Source organism: Ictalurus punctatus, chromosome 6, assembly GCF_001660625.3.
Source record: "Ictalurus punctatus breed USDA103 chromosome 6, Coco_2.0, whole genome shotgun sequence".
Taxonomy (NCBI): domain Eukaryota; kingdom Metazoa; phylum Chordata; class Actinopteri; order Siluriformes; family Ictaluridae; genus Ictalurus; species Ictalurus punctatus.
The window spans coordinates 126,258-148,061 of record NC_030421.2 but is presented as its reverse complement, the minus strand read 5'-3'; the positions used below and the strand labels follow the sequence as shown (position 1 = coordinate 148,061).

General features: G+C 40.3%; 2 protein-coding genes across 3 annotated transcripts in view; both read left to right on the top strand.

Annotated features, from left to right (window-relative positions):
* LOC108266218 (uncharacterized) overlaps window positions 1-6,330 on the top strand; it is a 40,112-nt gene extending 33,782 nt beyond the window's left edge. Inside the window, 1 exon segment of the mRNA XM_053680679.1 lies at window positions 1,229-6,330. Coding sequence (XP_053536654.1) covers window positions 1,229-2,379 — 1,151 coding nt within the window. The 3' untranslated portion in view covers window positions 2,380-6,330.
* Window positions 6,331-11,280: 4,950 nt separating this feature from the next.
* LOC124628226 (histone-lysine N-methyltransferase PRDM9) lies at window positions 11,281-21,592 on the top strand. 2 transcript variants are annotated; one of them, XM_047155823.2, is made up of 7 exons: window positions 11,281-12,021; window positions 12,410-12,488; window positions 12,621-12,798; window positions 13,023-13,294; window positions 15,115-15,182; window positions 15,302-15,489; window positions 19,358-21,592. In XM_047155823.2, exons 2-7 carry the CDS (start codon window positions 12,420-12,422, stop codon window positions 20,287-20,289), a joined length of 1,707 nt encoding a protein of 568 aa, XP_047011779.1. In that variant the 5' UTR covers window positions 11,281-12,021; window positions 12,410-12,419; the 3' UTR covers window positions 20,290-21,592. The 2 variants fall into 2 exon arrangements, with proteins under 2 accessions (XP_047011779.1, XP_053536629.1); XM_053680654.1 differs by lacking the exon at window positions 19,358-21,592 and adding an exon at window positions 15,567-16,890 and having other exon boundaries at window positions 11,285-12,021.
* Window positions 21,593-21,804: the final 212 nt, after the last annotated feature.

Genomic DNA, 21,804 nt, shown 5'->3' with positions numbered 1-21,804 from the left:
GATCAGCCATAACATTAAAACCACCTGCCTAAGTTTGTGTAAACCCTCCTGCTCTGCCAAAACAGCTCTGACCCGTCGAGGCATGGACTCCACAAGACCTGAAGGTGTGCTGTGGTGTCTGGCATCAACTCTTTAGTAGCAGATCCTTTAAGTCCTGTAAGTTGTGAGGTGGGGCTTCCATGGATCAGACTTGTTTGTCCAGCACATCTCACAGATGCTTGATCGGATTGAGATCTGGAACTATGGCTATTTCTGTCCATAGCTGCTCCTGCTCCAGTATCTGAAGTTGCTATGTATTATTTCTCAGTTCAGAAGCTGTTCTTTCTATTTTGGAAATTATTTATTAAATCAGATAGTTTAACTACCTATTCTGTCCTGGCAATGGTGTTCTGGTCCAAGCGTTGACAGATAGCTAACAGAAATAAAGCTCCATCATACGTTTTTCTTTGTGCTTATGTGATGCACATTTTACTGTAAAACTGAAAGAAACACAAAAGATACCGGTTACACTGTGATTCACTAAATATCATGGACCTGCATTTGAAAATGGTCCTGTTTTTTTCTCCCCCCCCCCTTCTGTGCCAAGCAGTGTACACAGTATCTTCTCCTCTGGTACACAGCAAAGTCACGTGTGACCTAGTTCATTGGCTTATCCTTCATGTATTGCTTCACCCCTGGCAGTTTACTTGGGGGATCAATAAACGTACATCTTACTGTCTTCAACACAAGTCTTTGGACTGGGGAGGAAACCCCCGAAGCACGGGGAGAACATGCAGGCTCTGTGCACACAGGGTGAAGGCAGGAATTGAACCACCAGCCCTGGAGGTGTGAGGCAAGCGTCTACAATACGACTTTACCAACAGATATTTAAATAATTTGACTTAATCGCCATCACAAGAGTTGGTATCTATCAACAATTTCCATTACCATTGTTCATCGCCAATCATCCTAGGCTTAAGGGCGCTATGCCTGTCGATCACACTAGCTGTGAGTCATTGAAAAAGTCCTGGAAAATGTCTTTAAAAGAGTGGGAACCCTGTTAATGCTACAGCATACAAAGCCATTCTAGACAATTTTGTGCTTCCAACTTTGTGGCAACATTTTGTGAAGAACCACATATAAGTGTGTTTGTCAGGTGTCCACATTCTTTTAGTGTAATTCCTATAAAACAATAGTTTTATAATTTTGTTTGATTTCGTACTGACTTTCTGATATTCTGTTTCTCCAGAGGTAAACAACACTCTGTTGGAAGTCTTTTCCTGCTCCACATTTGTTATGGAGGCATCACAAATTGACCTCCACAAACACTACGAAGAGTATACGAGACTGCAAGAATCAGGAAAGATTAAACAGGAGATTGAGATTCCCTCCAAAGGCTCCAGTAGTCAGTCAACATCATCTGATTCTCTGAGTTCTGATACATCTCACAATGACGTACAGAAGGAAATTCACCACTCCTCAGACTGTGGAAAGCATTTTGGGCATCATAATGCTCTCAAAACACACCAGCGCAGTCACAGAGGAGAGAAGCCATATCACTGCTCACAGTGTGGGAAGAGTTTTACTCAAAAAGGTAGTCTTCAGCTACACCAGCGCATTCACACAGGAGAGAAGATGTATCACTGCTCACTGTGTGGAAAGAGTTTTACTCATCAGAGCACTCTACAACAACACCAGCGCATTCACACAGGAGAGAAGCCGTATCACTGCTCACAGTGTGGAAAGAGTTTTAATCAAAAAGGTAATCTTCAACTACACCAGCGCATTCACACAGGAGAGAAGATGTATCACTGCTCACAGTGTGGAAAGAGTTTTACTCATCTGAATACTCTACAACGACACCAGCGCATTCACACTGGAGAAAAGCCGTATCACTGTTCACTGTGTGGTAAAGGTTTTGCTCAACAGAGTACTCTACAACGACACCAGCGCATTCACACAGGAGAGAAGCCGTATCACTGCTCACAGTGCGGGAAGAGTTTTACTCAAAAGGGTAGTCTTCAAATACACCAGCTTATTCACACAGGGGAGAAGCCATATCATTGCTCACAGTGTGGAAAGAGTTTTACTCATAAGAGCACTCTACAACAACACCAGCACTTTCACACAGGGGAGAAGCCGTATCATTGCTCACAGTGTGGAAAGAGTTTTACTCATCAGAGTACTCTACAGCGACATCAGCGCATTCACACAGTAGAGAAGCCATATCACTGGTCACAGTGTGGAAAGAGTTTTGTTTGAAAAGGTAATCTTCAACTACACCAGTGCATTCACACAGGAGAGAAGTATCCAAACATCCCAGTTCACTCAATGCCTGTGAGCCCTCTAGATCTGCTCCTTTACCTAAGAAAAAAAAAAAATTGTTCACAAAAAGCTTGACTGTACAAATATGTCTTCACCCTGGACTTAAACACTGAGACTGTGGACTGTGCCCGAGTCCCGAACATTAATTGGAAGGCTGTTCCATAACTGTGTCTCCATTTACATCTATGAACTGATAGCGATCAGTCAAATAAGGCCTAAGCCAGCAGAAGGCCTTTCCCGTAATGACAGCATTTTATAGTCTACCAAGGAGAATATATAATCACTTATCAATTTTAAGCATTTTAAAAGGAAATTGAGACTGAAGTCTTCGAGCTCATCATCCTCTAATGACGAGTCAGGTGACTTTGGTTTAGATCCAGGAGCCATCAGTGTAGCTCCATTGTTGATTAAAGAATTATGGCAAAAAGAGGGGAAGGAAGCAAAAGTGACAATAAAATATCAGCCGCTGAACCATGAGCGAGTAGATAAAAATCGCAATGGGCATAAGTCCAATTCTGACTTCTCATGTAAAATGCACTTGCATAACTTGCATCCTTTGGATGTCATTGCAATTTTCCCTCAAATATATCTGTTTACCTAGGTGGAAATGTTAATCGACTTTTACAGTCACTGTGAAGAAAAGCATTTGTTCGATTCGGTCAGCGGTTTACAGAAATGTATTGAGCATCCTTGAGCTAATGTGTGGTTTTGTGGAAAGTGCTGAGTGTTGGCGCAAAGTTGCTGAATTTCAACAAGGCAGAAACGAATCTGTAATGCAACACACCCAGCATTGTGCTCAAGTGTTTATGCTATGTGGATATTATACAAAATTTCTGATGTTCTCTGCAGCCACGCTGCTGGTAGCAATGGGCTGATGTCTTAAAACCTGACTTGCACAAGGCTCTGATGATCTTAAACCCCAAGTGGCATAGCATATGCTTCAGTATTCTTTCTGATAGCCTTGCGGCTTGTGAAAAAGATTCAAATATGAAAACTCATGCCTGCTGAATGCTGTGAATGCTCAATCTGTTCAGCAAGATGTGTGCCAGTACCATCATAAGCAGGAGCACTGGGAGCGAGCATGTTGTAAAAAGAAAGCTTACCTGAAGAAGCGGAGTGAGAAATGCGCTCCGACTTCCAGAGTCTCTCAGCCTGACTCACAAGGCAGGACTCTCTTGCCAGTGGCAGCAGGGCAATTAATTCAGCTGATACAACATCCCTCCCACTCAGAATCTTTTCCCCCACCTCCACCTGCTGGACAGTCTCATCCTTTTTAGAGATGTCCTCTGTGAGAGCATTTTTGCAGCCAATTACACATGAGCAAGATGACATTGTATTGTATGTGATAATCACTCTGAATGATAAAGAATACAGTATTTTGACTGACACAAATATCAGTCATTCCTATTGAGATGGCTTGAGACTTTGGTATGCGTTTAACTAGAACGAATATCATCATTTTTGGTGTGATAGGAGAAAACTCACACTTATATAAATGAACCTGTTTGTTTATGTTTTGGCCCTAAGTCACTTGACATCTCTCTTATGGCAGCACAGATTAGCACCTCTCCTATTTTGGGCATTCATGTTATCTCACAATTACACATGCATTTGGATTTTGAGCCAGCTAAAATTGAACTCTGTTCTTGCAGTTCAGGTGTCAGATCCCTTGATTGCTACTGTTCCTATTTGGGCTAAGGATGAGAAGGACTGCTGGCTACTAGTCATAGAAACAGTACATCTTACAAGTGCGCCGCCTCCCATGACAAAACAGTACCCCATTTCAAGGGAAGCTATTCAGAGAATTCGATAATTATAACTGTCAATGATTTTGTCAACCGAGGCATCCGTGTTAAAACAGCTCCTCCTCTTCTCTGTCCTGTGAGGAAAGCAGGAAATGCTGAAAACTCCTGCTGCTGATTGACAGTTGATTATCTGGTCACTAAAACCTGTATTGATCGCATTCCACCACGTGTAGCTGACCCAAACACCGTTTTTGATAGAATTCCAATTATATACACACTGTTTTCTTGATATGGATAATGTTTTTTTTTTTTTTTTTTTTTGTCTGTTTTTTTACATCTAGATAGTCAGCCATGGTTAGCTTTCTTCTTTGATGGTGATCAGTACCAATGGACATGACTCCCACAAAGCCCTACTTTGGCATTGTGGTGACCCTAAAGATTCAGTGGTTCTACCTTTAGCCTTTTAGCCCCACCTGGTATGGAATTGTATAACAAAGAATTATTAGCATTGTTCACACATCTTTGTGTCCATTTTCATGAAGCTAACTTTGCCAAAGCTCAATTAGATGGGGCAATTGGCTCAGCATTCTTACAACACCTAAAATTCCCCTGCAGAGGGCCAAGGTCACCAATCCCTCATTGCTAATGATGCAACTGCAATGTCTGATACCCAAGATGAGTGGGTATAGATTGATCACGTTCATGATTGGGTGATGCATTCACACTCACTGCCTTTGAGCATTTCTCAGATTCCTCTGGAAAATCCAAACAAGATTTTATTTATTTATTTATTTATTTATTTATTTATTTATTTATTTTAACAGATGGTTCAGCTCAAGTTCTGAATGGGTGCAGACATGCTGGATGGGCTGTTTGCTCATCACACAGAGTGATTGCTCAGGGTCACCTCCTTGATCATCTCTCAGCCCAGCTTGCCAAACTTGTCTTTAACTAATGCCTGTATCTTAGCTACTGGCAGTACTACTAAAGTTTACACAGATTCACAATATGCCTTTGGTGTTTTGCACGATTTTGACAGTATCTGGTGTGGAAGTGCCTTTTTGACAGCTGCAGGCACGCCCACCAAACATGCCTCATTTGTGTCTGACCTTTTGTTGGCATATGAAAATCCAACATGTTTAGCTGTGGTTAAGGTTAAGGCGCATTGTTATCTCAAAACTGTTTGAGGGTTGAGGTAATGCTATGGCCGATACTGCAGCCAAAGCAGCGTGCAGTCTTCCTTCTGTCTCAGTCTATCTTCCACAATCTCAAAACCTTAAAAAAAGGTGTGGTTATTTGTGGACAAGGGTTTAAGTCTAGATTTTGCTGGCACATGGATGAAAGGAGGTTGATATGTGGCTCCTGAGTCTTTGCTACCATATTAGCTCAACAAATCCACAGTCTAGGACATGTGAGTGTCCAGAGTATGGTTCACCAATTCCCTTCTACATGGGGAAACACGACGTTGTGCAGGAAGTTATGAGAATGCTAAGCGTTCAATGTAAGCTTCACTGTCCATACAGGCCTCAGGCTTCTGGACAGGTTCAGTGTCAAACCAGACTTTGAAAAATGTATTGTCCAAGTTACACCAAAGTGGGGTCTTGTGGGTGTATGCATTGCCTGCTGTTTTGTGGAGTAATCAATCCACACCCACAAGAGGGGTCAACCGATGGCCCTACCGGGGACAATCAGTTTGCATCTTACATCAGAGATGCTAATGAAGTATTTTCAAGAGCTCAATGTAAGCTGATAGCTCTGTGGAAAACTTGTGTCCAAGAGGTGTGGACCTAATTGCAAAAGGGTGGACATGCTATTGTGCCAGGACAGTAGGTGATGATCAAAAATGTAAGATGTGGATACATGTATCATACTGTAAAGTGGTATTACCACCTAAATAGTGACAGTTTGGGTGGCTCTAAGAGGAGAGCTTTGAGAGGATTTGATTGCATTTAGGCATTGGGGTTTGTTTCTTTGCTTTTGCAGGAAAAACAAAGTGAGTTATCTCTGAAGTTGGTGTGGGTGCTACAAGAGAACCAAGAGACTATACATTGGGTTCCTTCTGACTCCCAGTTGGCCCCATTCTGCGCCTCAGCATTGTTCACGATCTGTACACGCTGTGCTGAAGCAAGACCCATCCATCCTTGCCAACATCACAACACAAGAGACTGACTTTGATTCTATACTTTGAGCAGAACCTTCAGGCAACATCATTGATTACAAATTAGTCACAGTCACTGGTATAACATTATACAGCAATAAACGGCCACTCGGCCTAAAGGTCGTTTGATCAGGTATTTTAAGAAGCCCAAGTCCCCTACGGTGTGGGGAACACCTGTAAAAGTTGTAATTTTCATGCTCAGTTCATGCTATAACGACTTATCTATCTCACACAGTTAAAATCCAAGAGTTAGAAATACATCAGTTAAAGTCTCACATGAAGGTTAAGGTTTTCTTAAAGATACATCAGCAAAACCTACACTTTTTGGGTCATCATTCAGGTTCTGTGCTTATAGGTACTGATAATCTTAGTAAGGGGTCGGAAATTTTCTATATATAAAATGGTAAATTTGAGGTTTCGGACACTTCCACTCAGATTTATTCTTTTGATGCTATTAAGGTGTCAGCATCTGACCAGTTCTGTGTTAGGCTCTGATGATGATTAGGGAAACTTTGCAAACTTAGTTTACATTAATTCAGAACACTCTGTTCTCATGCTGCGAGGTTTGCACTCCTCAGTAAGTGTTTAGTCTGGCATTGTGTGGGCAGGACACACTATTTCAGCCTGTGACACACGTGCTTTGCTACACAAAGATGTTTCCTCATTCCTCACAAGCAGTCATCACTTAATGTTGTATTCTAGGCTTCTCGGTTTGTAATCAAACCTACCACCCTCCTCATAGTGTCACTGACTTCATCAATCGATCTGTGTCCTTGGTGTGTAGAAAACTGTAGAAAAAGGCTGGGTCACACTCAGTAGGTGAAATTTCTAAGGCATTATGTAGCATAACCATATAATTAAACAAATATCATGTAAGAGGTGTCTCTCATCCATCTCGAGCCCAACTAAAGTTCACAACTCACTCAATTGAGGTTTGTATCTCTTAATTGGGTCCTTTAGATAAATTGGCTATCGATCAATAAATGTTGTATTTTAGGCGCTTCAGGTACGTAATGATTGTGTGGTAGCACTCCCTATAGTGAATTGCCTGCCAGGTTCAGCAGTTGATGTTCATTGATCTTGTCACGGGACCACTCTTATCTTAACCTCACGTAACCATATGCCTAATGCCTACATTTTTTCTATGCCTGGCACGTGGTAAATGAGTAAAACCTTATTTTAGGATATGTAGATAGATCACCCGGCCAGCGCACAGTAAAGTACAATACAGTGTATAGTATGTAGACTAGTACTGGAAGTTTAAGCATGCTTTAATGGATGATAATAGAGGGGAGAAATATGAAATATTCTAATTTTTCCCTTTATTTTCCATATTTATGTTGCATGATTCAATCATTTAAGATCACTTCAAGGGGATTTTTGCTTACTCATGGTCTAATGGTGCTTTTGGGTTTCTGTCCTTAATTATGTTTTTGTCAAGATGTTTCTGTTCTTGATTATGCTTTTGTCTTGTGGTTTTTCTCTCATGTTTTTCTCTTATTAGCCTTAGGTATGTCGTTTGCACATACACCTCAGTATAAAAGCTAACTGTATCCAACTTATATTTATACTAAGAGACTAGAGACTGTTGCTCGGGCTGTCTTCGTGTGCATAATAAACCAACTCTTTGACTCAAAACATTTACATTTTAACATTTGGCCCTTAGCCAGAGTGACTTACATTTATCTCATTTGTAAAACTGAGCAGTTGAGGGCCTTATTCAAGGGCCCAGCAGTGGCTGGTTAGCAGTACTGGGATTTGAACTCATGCCCTTCTGATCAGGAGGCCAACAGCTTAACCACTTAACCACTTTTATAACAGATAACACTTTCATATGAAGAGGTAACACTGCCCATATTGCTGAAACACAAAATAGAGTTTAATCTCATGTGTGTTTGTTGATTTTGCAAAGTGTGACAATAATAAAAGAAAATATGTGCCACATGAAAACACCACTTCTGTGTGTTCAACATAATTATGGTGCTGATTGGAAGCTGATTAGAAAACACAGTCAAACAGGACAAAATACACTGTCAAGACTATGCTTCAAACGAAAGAAATGGAACAACTTCAGGAGTATCTAAGTTCTAAACTCCTGACATTAGACAAATCAAAACTTGTCAAGGTGTGTCTGTATCTAAATTGCAGCAAACCAGCTGCCGATGGATTTCAAGGCAAGCATATATAAGGCTGGTAGAGAAAACATTCGAGGGAATTAAGGACAGTGAAGATACAGAACAGTTTTCAGGACATGCCTTGGTGAACTTCTGTGTTTTATGAAGTCAGAGGACCCACCAACAGCGCCTGATGAAATGGAAAAGTGAAAAGAGAGTATGCAGAGCTCTAACAGGCACAAGTTGATGCCTGCCACATATTGGTAGAACAGATTGAAGTGCTGGAGGAAAGATTTAAGAGTAACCAACAAAGAACAAGCAGGAAGGAGTTAGTTACATGACAGTCTGGTCACCCTTGGGAAAAGAATTTTAAAGCTGAAGTCATTAAAGGAGTCATTAGGGCTGTGACTCCAGGGTTCCATCTAAGAGAGTTGCTTGAGCTAAAGAGAGACCTCACATTCCCCACCATGAAGACCCCTATATTAAGGGGGCACTACAAAATTGATTCCTAATCAGACTTACTGCACAGGCTCATGAGCATTTTACATTAACCCAAAGAGTCTGAGTTAGGTTTCCTGTTTAGGGCCATAGACCTGGAGGAGAAACTGTTGTGGAAGTCTGGGGATGAAAATGAAGGGGAGCAGTTTAGCCATGAATTTATTCAGAGAAAGTTCCTGTGCTCACTTCAGATCAGACTTTTAAGTGATGAAGTTCCAGATTAAACCTTACCGCAGTGGCCCTAAAGTAACAAATGTAGTTCTAATTGAGAAATTAAAACATTTGACAACTCGTTGTTCCCAAGTCATATTAAAGATTCATTCAAAATGAACGAATTGTCCATGAATAACACATCACTAGTCAGTGCAGACCAGTGTTGCCAAGTTAGTGACTTTTCAGACCCTTTTAGCAACTTTTTTTTTTGCTAAAAAGAAGCACCTAGCGACAAATCTAGTGACTTTTTGGACATACCGTAGCAACTTTCCAGATATCACCAGTACTGTCCTGCAAGCACGAGGTCTTGCTTTCCTGCTGTACTCACGCCTCTCTCTGTGTCTGCTTTGTTCAGTGAGGGACAGAGAGCCGGAGATTTAACAATAACATGGATAATGAAACGCTCCCTTCATCCCAATTTACGTCATTCATCATTCAATCTTTTTAGAATGCAAGATGAATATAATGCAACATCTTTTACATGTAAAATAGTCCACGTTATTACAGCCTAGTTATCTTGTTCAAAGTAGTTATAGTGTTCAGAAACATTTTTGATCATTCATGTTCCATACCTGTCCATTATATAGTTTTATAAAAGTCCTAAAACTTATGAAACGTAATTTAAAAAAGTACAAAAACACAGTAAAAGTCAATCTATCTGTCCATCTGTCTGTCTAAAACAGAATATAGATTAGGTTATATATATAGATAGATTTTACACAGAATATAGATAGTTATTATGGTAAATGGTGTGGTGGAAATTCAGACTCGTCCTCTCAGGTGTAGATGTTTTATTACAGAGAGAGATGAATACAGGATAGAAGATGAGAGCGCTCCTCTGTCCTCTCGTCTCTCACATGCACGAATATAAGATTAAGATAAGGAGTCTCTGACATCTGCGAGTCAGGAGCAAAGGAGTTCTTGGTGGTTTCAAGGTCCGATGTGCAGACACTCAAAGACAAAAACATGTTTTTCTCCCAGAGAGGAGAGACAAGAAACATCATGTGCTAATCTACATGGCATGACCGTGCATATTATCTATCTTCTATTGCAAGTACACATAAAACAAATAAAGAGTAACAAATTCTCTCTCAGTGGTCTGCACTTTTATAGCACTTTCATCCAAATTAGCAGTTATTAAATCCCTGATTAAAAACCTGACCTTGACCCCTCTCAACTGTCCAGCTATAGACCTATCAGTTCGTAGATGTAAATGGAGACTTCTCCACGCATACAGAGGTTAAATTTGGTGTTCCACAAGGTTCTGTTTTAGGCCCACTGCTTTTTACTTTATATATGCTCCCTCTAGGTCAAATTATTCATAAACATGGACTGATCTTCCACTGTTATGCTGATGATACACAGCTGTATGTTTCAGCGAAGCCAGAGGACAGACAGCAGCTTACTAAAGTTGAGGAATGTGTAAAGGACATGGATGCTAACTAACTTCCTTTTACTTAATTCTGATAAGACAGAAGTAGTTGTACTAGGACCACGTAGCTAGAAGTAATGTTTCTGATCTCACAGTAACTCTGGATGTTCTTTCTGTTTCATCATGTGCAGCAGTAAAAGACCTTGGTGTGATTGTTGACTCCAGTCTATCATTTCATGCTCATGTACATAATATTACTAGGATAGTCTTCTTTGATCTCAGAAATATTTCTAAGATAAGAACTATATGGTCGCTACATGATGTAGAAATATTAATTCATGCTTACTTCACCTCTAGGCTAGATTACTGTACTGCCTTACTGTCTGGATGTTCCAGTAGGAGCATAAACAAACTCCAGTGCAGAATGCAGCTGCTAGAGTCCTAACTAGAACCAGAAGATAGGACCACATCACCCTGATCTTATCCACACTGCATTAGCTCCCAGTGAAATCATGCATTGATTATAAATACTATTATTAACCTATAAAGCACTAAACGGTCTTGCGCCACAGTATCTAAGTGACCTCTTGGTTTTCTATGACCCACCACGCCTACTTATATCACAAGATGCAGGATATTTGACGGTACCTCGAATAGCGAAGGCTACAGCAGGGGGAAGAGCTTTCTCTTGTAGAGCCCCACAGTTATGGAACTCAGACACAGTCTCGCTGTGCTTAAAAATCACTAAGCTTAAAACATATTTCTTTACTCAAGCCTACCCTGACTAGACTTTCTGTTACGCTAAGCACAGTCCTAACAATCTTTTCTCTCCCTCTCTCCTTCTGTCTAGAGATCCTGATCCTTACTGCTCTCCGGACCTGCCTGATCCGTTTCGGATGTCCTACCTCTGGATGGAGCTCTCATATACTCCAATTCCAGATTGCTGGGACTACGACTGCTTCTAAGGCAAAACAGACTCCATATAAAACCATAATGAACTTTCCACACTATCCGTTGTTACCCAGATGAGGATGGGTTCCCTTCTGAGTCTGGTTCCTCTCAAGGTTTCTTCCTCTTAACATCTTAGGGAGTTTTTCCTTGCCACCGTCGCCACCGGCTTGCTTCAGAGAGAATGAATATGAATGAATGAGAATGTCTTGGTTTCAGTTCAAGATCCTGTTACAATACAGATGTAGATTGAAAACTACCATCATAATTGTTTTAGGTAAAATTGTTTGCATTGTTTCCAGCACAGACATTGGTTCAGAACTAAATGTGTTCAAGCATGTACCATTTCACATTTTTTTCACAGTCAATTATAATCAGTAGAAGTTATAAATCAGTAGAAGGATAGGCCACTTCCAACATGAAACTCCACTCCAGTCCAGGTGGTGGCGGTAACGCGCCCAGTAGCTGCTTCTACAACCGCCATTAAACGTTGGAGAAGAAAAAGGCACTTTTCGCCTGAGCATCTTTATCCGAGCTAATCATCACAATAGCATCTTTCGGATAGTCGCTGTTTGTATTTACCGATAGATGTGATGTATTTAAAATAAAAGCACGTTATTGTGTCTATTTCTGTGGATATGAAACCTCGTTCTGCTTTAAAACCCTGAGGTAAGTTAAACTGAAGCTGTGTGGCCGAATCCCAAATAGATCTCCACTTCACTGTTTAAGTGCACCGTATTCAGTATGAAATAATGGCGTGTACACTCTATGTAGAGCACTATTTATCTAATAAGGAGAGATTTGTAGTTCGGCCTTAGCGAGGTGTTCTAGTGGGAGATGTTTATTTGTGTGTTTAAAGTATTATAAATAATCTTAACTTGTTCTAAGTCACTCTTTACAGCCAGTTTACACTAATCAGGATAAAAACAATTCCTATACATTTACCACGTTATGATGACTGATGTTTTCAAATGTTTATTAAAAACATTAACAGAAAATTAATTACTGTTTAAAGGGTTAAAGTCTATAGAATGTTCCTCTCATGATGTTTGTTTAGAGGTGTTATAATGAGATCAGCAGGAAACAGACCGCGCTCCTCCAGGAAGTCTCGGGCTCCTGATCCTGCTCCTTCACAGGTAAAGCTTAATGATGAGTTGTGTTACAGAAAAAACAATAACATGTTCAGATTAGGAAACCTTATAAACAGATCTATAAACAGTGTTGATGTTTTGTTTGCTGAAGAAGTGTTATTGCTGTTTGATCTTTAGCTGTGTGAGGACGTGAAAATGGAGACTTCAGATGGAGGAACATCCGAAGTGTCAGAAGTCTGTGTGAAGAAAGAGGAGACGCTGGAGCTGAACATCTACAGCCATGGAGACGATTTCAACACCACACCTGAAGTTATCTCCATTAAAGAGGAAGATCCTGACAATAAAGACTCCCTCTGTAAGACATCAGGCCTCTCAGGAGCTCAGTAACACACTCACTGATTATTCTTATTTTAAATTATTATTATGTAAAAACAAATATTTAAAATCGTATGCTGTACATGGCTGCCCACTTAAAAATGTAAAAATGCACTTTAAAAGCTTTAATTGTGTTCATTGCAGTTTATTAAGAATTATTTTGAGCATTATTTCTTCACATTATTATATTTTCTTTCCCTCCAGACTGTGAGGATTGCAAATCCTTCTTCTTCAACAAGTGTGAGGTTCACGGACCGCCCCTCTTCATCCCTGATACTCCTGTTCCCATGGGAGTCCCTGACCGAGCCAGACAAACTCTTCCTCCTGTACTAGAGATTCGGAAGTCCGGTATTCCTGATGCAGGTCTGGGGGTGTTTAATAAGGGGGAGACTGTTCCAGTAGGTGCACACTTCGGACCCTACCAGGGAGAGCTGGTAGACAGAGAGGAAGCCATGAGCAGTGGATACTCCTGGGTGGTGAGGTTTTATACATTTATTATAAATATTAAGGAGCATGTCTTCTGTTTCTGGGTTAGAACACACAAACTCTCTCTCAATCTAATAACTGTCTGCTCTCTCAAACTACTTTAAATGAAATGACTGCTACTGGAATAAATACAACACAAACATTTAAACTCTTTGTGTAACTCGTACCAAGTCCTTATAACTTGATGGTATTCTTAGACTCTGATGTAATTTGATGAGAGTCTCCCAAATGCTGCAAATGTAAATTTATCCAGCGGAAGGAGGTAAAAACTTTAATGTAGACATAAAGGAATGTTGGAAACAAAGTGGGTGAGCTTGATGTAAGAACTATTTCCTAAAAGATTAGTGTAACGAAACAGGACAGTTGGCAGCAAGTAAGCGCAGGAGCACTGTCTTTATTAACAATCCACACAAACAAACAACAAAACACAGAGAGCGTGGTCTATACAGGACTAGTGAGTAAACATGAAACTAGAATTGAGGCAGGAAACGGGACATGACAACAAAGACCGCTTAGCATGCTAAACCTAGATGCTACTCCCTCAATACTGGTGACTCTCACTCTCAGGTATGCAGCTATCAATAATAATATCGCGTGATGTGCGCATCCACCAGAGGGGTTTAAATACCCAACATAATTAATACTAAACATGGACACCTGGGGCAAATTAACGACAAACTCGAACATGAAGTGAACAAACCAAAACAAACGTCACGTGTCCACCCAGTTCAGTCTCTAGTAAGCAGCGCCACAGTGCCATCTGCTTGCCATGGCATAACAATTAGCTGTTGTAGATTATCAGCAGTATTTTATTCCTGCAGTAGAGCCAATAGATTTCTCCAAGTAACATGTTTATATCCTTATAGTTTCACCCCTTGACCTTTTCCACATACGGTCAGGAAAAATAAGTGTTTGGACAGCGACAGAATTTTGGTAATGTTACCTCTGTACATCCCCACAATGGATTTGAAACGAAGCAGTCAGGATGTAATTGAAGTGTAGACTTTCAACTTTAATTCAAGGGATTTAACAAAGATAACCATTTAGGAATTATATCCATTTTTTTTTTCAAAGTACCAACCTGACTAATAACTCATGTCTTCAGTTCACAGCCTCGACCTTGGTGGTGGGGACCTCTCTGTTATCTCCATGCATGCATATTATCCCAGCAGGGGCATGCTTAATTTGGCGAGGGTTAACAGTTCCTCCACGGCTGCTCTGAGCCCTTTCACCAATTCCTGGGTAACCTCTTGCTGGTCTTGAGTAGATGCTTTTAGTAGGGGTTTCAACGGCCATGCAGTAGGTACTGCATCGAATTCAGTATGTACTGGTACAGTACGCAATTTCAGACGTAGCTTCTATCTTCATGGAGGAACTTTCTCAGCGTTGCTTTCATGTTCATATCCTGATTTGAGGAACTTGATATTTTTACACTCAAATGTAAGTACTATTATTGGTACTCATCTTTATATATGGATGGTTGGTAAATATGGTTTGTTAGCAGGTTAGCACCAAGAGCTTGATATTTATGGTTGTTTGCAGAGGGTTTTTCAGGTGTGTGGGTGAGGAAACAGCACACCTATAAACAGGAACAAGAGGATTAATTATCTTCATTCATTGGCCATTCACCATTGAATAATAGATTCACCATTCATCTATTATCCGTCTCCTAATCTATGATCATCATCATTAACAACAGCCAACTAATTACAGCAGCAGCATCAAGTACTTTGACTGAACATAGAAATATTTCCTGCCTATATTATAGTTCATTTAATGAATAAAATGTAAATGTGTCATTTATTTGCAGATGTACAGAAGCAGGCAGTGTAAAGAACACATTGATGCCAAGAGAGAGATGGATGATAACTGGATGGGGTGAGGTTTTCATAGTTCCTCATTTGTTGGAAGAACTTTCTTTCTCTCGTCACTGATATCTCCCCGATATATTTTATTTTTATTTGTACCTTATCTGCTGCTTTGCCTTATTCTTTTAGGTTTGTGAATTGTGCTCATAATGCAGAAGAGCAAAATCTTGTGGCATTTCCATATCAAGGGGGGATTCTGTACCGTTGTTGTCGACCCATTAACCCAGGACAGGAGCTCTTGGTGTGGTACAAAGAAGAGAACACCAAAGATCTCAATCCTACTTTTGACTACCTCTGGAACCAAAAATCCTCAAATGGTAAATTTACAACCATAAAATAGTGATTTTTATGATTTATTGGATTTTAAAACTAATTTTATGAATTAAAACCTCAGTATCTGGTTGCTGCCCTTGTGAACTGAGATGAAGGAAGCTGTGTACTTCAAGGTTTTTCTTAACTGGAACACAGAACCATTTTTCATTCCTACTGACTACAAGAGGTGAAGTAAAGCACACTGGATGCTTCTCCTGCTTCTGTCTAGTCAAATTACTCATTTACATCGATCAGCCATAACATAAAACCCACCTGCCCAAGACTGTGTAAGCCCTCCTGTTCTGCCAAAACAGCTCTGACCCGTCGAGGCATGGACTCCACAAGACCTCCTGAAGGTGTGCTGTGGTATCTGGCATCAACACTTTAGTAGCAGATCCTTTAAGTCCTGTAAGTTGTGAGGTGGGGTCTCTATGGATCAGACTTGTTTGTCCAGACATCTCACAGATGCTTGATCGGATTGAGATCTGGAACTATGGCTATTTCTGTCCATAGCTGCTCCTGCTCCAGTATCTGAAGTTGCTATGTATTATTTCTCAGTTCAGAAGCTGTTCTTTGTATTTTGGAAAAACTAATTAAATCAGATAGCTTGACTAACATTAGACCCGTCAACCATGCCTAGCAACGGTGTTGCAAACAAATTTGCATTTTGCTGCCAACCTTAAAATGACACTTTGTTGTTGTTGTTTTAATTATATGTTACTGAGTTTTCAGTCACTTAAAATCTAGAAGTAGATTACCAGAGAGTGATAAGAGGGTGCTTTGTTACATCACTTGACATGACTTGTTGGCATAAGGTCTTGATCTATGTGTAATGCAAAATCGTGTAGCTTCTGCCTGTTTTTTACTAATTATGTTTGTCTTATTGTCCCAAAATATGAGCACAGCACAGCAATGACAGCAAAATAATCTATCTAAACCTATGCTTAGATGGTTTCACTCAGGGACATCAGTAGAATCTTGACCCGACATGACAAATTGAAGGTCCGGAGAGCAGAAGGGGTCAGGATCATTGGTATTTCAGGAGTATCATGCGTTTGTTCGACAGAAAGAGAGAGGGAGAGATTATTAGGCATGTTATGTTGGGATTTCTGGTGGGCTGTAAACAAGATGGCACGTGTGTTCATTTATTGAGTGGTCCATAATGGAGAGAGAGAGCTCAAATTTCGTATACAGATTAGTGTAGGGTGATCTTCTCCATAGTCCGATCGTCCTATCGTCAGCCTGTGAGATCCCCGATACACGATATTATCGCGCACGGGGGCAGGGCAATAATTTTCATTTGCTCATTTATTTTCTTATTTATTTAAGCATTTATTATATATTATTTTAATTATATATACAGTTTTTATAATATTTTATTGTAATAAAATTCTTTCTTGTTGAGAGTAATGTCTCTTCCCTCCAGAAACGTTGCCTCTGCTTCGGAATCAATATGATTCCTCACTATTTACTACTGAAACGTCATCCTCAGACTCATCACTTTCTTCCAGCACATATTGGAGCAAGTGTTTTTGTTTTTTACATAATTCACCTTCCAAAAGTTAGTCACAAAACTACACTTTTCACCTTTTAAGTACTGAAGCACAAAGCACTTAGCATTGCTTAGCCAGCTTTTTGCACAGACGTTTAAGTTGAAATGTTGAAACTTCCCAGTAAAACACTACTGAAATTCTTTAAGAATTTCATTGGTTATATGATGTGCCAATCATCCACATAATTGGTCGCTATAGTCTCAAGTTTTTCACGAAGGAAAGGCACTTCATTTTATCACGGATTCTCATTGGCTATTGAAGGCTATGGACAGGACATGGAAGCTCCTGTATGCTCAAATGAGGCGACAAGCAAAATCTCCCCAGCAGCCATTTTGAAATAAAGATGTTGGTAATGCTTTCATGTGAACTAAAGTTATTACGGAGAACATGTGAAAGATTTGGCACATCTGTCGGTAATTTGAAATGACGCAGCAACAGTCCGTGGGTATTTATTTATGTTACAATGTGTTTTGAATGAAATATTTTTTGATTGAATCATTTGGACCTTTGCCAATGTAAAAAGACTGGTTTTTGTCAGGATGTTATCGCTCAGTGGACTACTGTGAGGCTTCATAGGTGAGATGCCTCAATTTTGTAATTGTTTGTTTGTATGTTGGTGGTCTGACCGAGACATTGATTGTACCTGCTGTTGTGATTGTATCTTGAAATGTTTTGTTTCATTTGAATCACAAGAATATATCGCATGAGTACCTACATACACACAGATGTTGTGTACATAGCATAGTTTTAAACTTAATAGAGAGAGGGCACACCTGTGGACCGTTGTATTGTTACCATTGGGGAAAATTAGCCAAATATCATCTCAACATACCATTAAAGGCATCAGTTATCGGAGATATCTCTGACTATCGCCGATCCCCAATATCACTGTCTATTGGCACAACCTTAATACAGATAGACAATTTATTATTTTAAAAGATGACATGCAGATTTTTGTTAATACAGTAATTTTTTTCTTTATACAAAATCTGTATTTGGACAATAGTCAGACTGTAGTCACTAGTGTCTAAACTACTTGGGGCACTGAACAATCTGGGTAATCACACTATGTGCGTCATTAAAAATGTCTGGGAAAAGTCCTGGAAAATGTCTTTAAAAGAGTTGGAACCATGTTAATGCTTCAGTATTCCAAGCCATTCTAGACAAATGTGTGCTTCAAACTTCGTGGCTACATTTTAGGGAAGAACCACATATACAGTGCATACAGAAAGTATTCACAGCGCTTCACTTTTTCCACATTTTGTTATGTTACAGCCTTATTCCAAAATGGATTCAATTAATTATTTTTCTCAAAATTCTACAAACAATACCCCATAATGACAACGTGAAAGAAGTTTGTTTGAAATCTTTGCAAATTTTTGAAAAATAAAAAAACAAAAAAAAGCACATGAACATAGCCTTTGCTCAGTACTTTGTTGAAGCAGCTTTGGCATCAATTACAGCCTCAAGTCTTTTTGAGTATGATGCTACAAGCTTGGCACACCTATTTTTGGGCAGGTATTCTCATTCTTCTTTGCAGAACCTCTCAAGCTCCATCAGGTTGGATGGGGAGCGTCGGTGCACAGCCATTTTTAGATCTCTCCAGAGATGTTCAATCGGGTTCAAGTCTGGGCTCTGGCTGGGACACTCAAAGACATTCACAGAGTCGTCCTGTAGCCACTCCTTCGTTATCTTGGCTGTGTGCTTAGGGTCGTTGTCCTGTTGGAAGATGAAACTTCAGCCCAGTCTGAGGTCCAGAGTGCGCTGGAGCAGGTTTTCATCAAGGACGTCTCTGTACATTGCTGCATTCATTGTTCCCTCGATCCTGACTAGTCTCCCAGTTCCTGCCGCTGAAAAACATCCCCACAGCATGATGCTGTCACCACCGTGCTTCACTGTAGGGATGGTACTGGCCAGGTGATGACTGGTGCCTGGTTTCCTCCAGACATGATGCTTGCCATTCAGGACAAAGAGTTCAATCTTTTTTTATCAGACCAGAGAATTTTGTTTCTCATGGTCTGAGAGTCCTCCAGGTGCCTTTTGGCAAACTCTAGGCAGGCTGTCATGCGCCTTTTACTGGGGAGTGGCTTCCGTCTGTCCACTGTACCATACAGGCCTGATTGGTGGAGTGCTGCAGAGATGGGTGGTGTTCTGGGAGGTGAAAAAGTGAAGTGCTGTGAATACTTTCTGGATGCACTGTATATGTGATTGTCAGGTGACGACATTCTTTTGGCCATATAGTGTTATTCCTAGCAATAGTTTCATCATTTTTTTCATTTCACACTGACTTTCTGATATTTTTTCTGATATATTTCTCCAGAAGTAAACAACACTCTGTTGGAAGTCTTTTCCTGCTCCGCATGTCCTCTTACCTATGCATCACAAATTGACCTCCACAAACACATCCAGAGATGCCACTACGAAGTTTATACGAGACCGCGAGAATCAGGAGAGATTAAAAATGACATTGAGATTCCCTCCAAAGGCTCCAGTAGGCAGTCAGCATCATCTAATTCTCTCAGTTCTGATACTTCTCACAATGACGTACAGCAGGAAATTCACCACTGCTCAGATTGTGGAAAGAGTTTTGGTCATCAGAACGCCCTCAAAACCCACCAGCGGATTCATACAGGAGAGAAGCTGCATCTCTGCTCACAGTGTGGAAAAGGTTTTACTCAACAGAGTACTCTACGAAAACATCAGCGTATTCACACAGGAGAGAGGCCTTTTCACTGCTCACAGTGTGGAAAAAGTTTTAGTCGAAAGGGTACTCTTCAACTCCACCAGCGCATTCACACAGGTGAGAAGCCATATCACTGCTCACTATGCGGAAAGAGTTTTACTCATCAGAGCACTCTACAACAACATCAGCGCATTCACACAGGAGAGAAGCCGTATCACTGCTCACAGTGTGGAAAGAGTTTTTCTCAGCAGTGTACTCTCCGAAAACACCAGCGCGCTCACACAGGAGAGAAGCCATATCAGTGCTCACAATGTGGAAAAAGTTTTACTCGAAAGGATGATCTTCAGCTCCACCAGCGCGTTCATACAGGAGAGAAGCCGTATTACTGCTCACAGTGTGGAAAGAATTTTACTCAACTGGGTAATTTTCAAACACACCAGCGCATTCACACTGGAGAGAAGCCGTATCTTTGCTCACTGTGCGGAAAGACGTTTGCTTATTCAGTTACTTTTAAGACCCACAAGTGCACTTACTCTGAGACATTTCATGATTTAAACTTGTCAAATTAAATCGAATCTTTTTATTCGCCAAATATAGTTACATGTATTTGGAAGTGTTCCTGGTGTTTGGTCACAGCACGTACATTCAACACACATCTCAGACAACACAACATAATTACCATCCTAATATACAAATATTACACCATAAGCAGCAACTGCAGGCTCAGTTGTAATTTACATTACAGTGGAGGTAGAAATAGCAGCTAGATGCAGTTCATGGTGCATTAAAAGTTGTTGGAACAAGTGTGAGATATATATATAAATAATAGCAACCATAAATAATCATGACAAAGAATTTATTAATTTAATAAGTAATCAGGTAGCGGAATCGCTTTCCTGATGGTTGTTTTTTAAAATCGGTAATTAGCAGGGTCTGAGGTGTCACTGATTAGTTTTCCTGCTCGCCTCTTTATCCTGCTGATGTACTGAAGTCTTCAAGTAGTGACAGACTGCAGCCCATGATTTTCTCAGCAGGCTTGAAGTGCGTTGCAGGTTCCCTTTTTCTTTGGAGGAGGCTGCACCAAACCAGACTGTGAAGGCAGACATAATGCTTTCTATAGTACTAGTATAGAATTGTATCAGTATAACCTGGGGTAGATGGATTTTTGTCAACTGCCATAAGAAATGCATCCTTTGCTGAGGTTACTTGTTGATGGATGAGGTTGTTCTGACTACACCAGGAGGCTAGTTGTTGAACCTCCTGGTGCTACTTTGATTAATCATCGTTGGTGAAGAAACCAATCACAGTAATGTCATCTGCAAATTTGATCAACTTCAGATGCATCTCTGTAATGCATCTGTGTATGACCAGGGTTCAGAAATTTTCTGACTGATTCTCATAAACTGCTTCCTGTTGGAATGGAAGTTTATAATCCATGTACAGATGAAACCAGGTACTTGCAAAGTGATTATTTTCTCGTGTAGGAGCACAGGGATGCTGATATTGAAGGCCAAGCAGAAATCTACAAAGAGGATCATAGCATATGTGTTTGGAGAGTCTTGGTGCTTTAATACGAAATGTTAAAAAAAAAAAAAAAAATTCTTATTTTCCAAGATTATGTGTAAGCAAATGTGGTTTAATCATGATTGATCCATCCTATATGATTTCTGATCACATAAAAGCATATGTGTCTCTTTTATGTATCTGTCCTTGCTCTTCGTTTATGATTGCTCAAGTTATATCTGTTCGATATCTTGTTCTGGTCTCTTCTCACACACACTCCAGTACCTAAGCTAGTTGAGAATGTCTGATATTTAGGCTGTGGAGGGCCCAGGATGTCTGCACACATAATAAACCATCTCTTTGACTTTATCTTGTCTCTTAGTCTTCTGATTCTTCAAACATTTTATTTCTGATGAAACTGCAGCATTTTGAACATCCGGAAAAGATTTACTTCAGTTCCTGTTTTTGTCTGCAGTATAGGATGTGCTCCTTCTGCATGCTGTAAGCTTCTGCACCCAGATGACAGACATCATCATCATCAGTCGTACCTGACCTCATTCAGTGATCCTGATCCTGTGAAC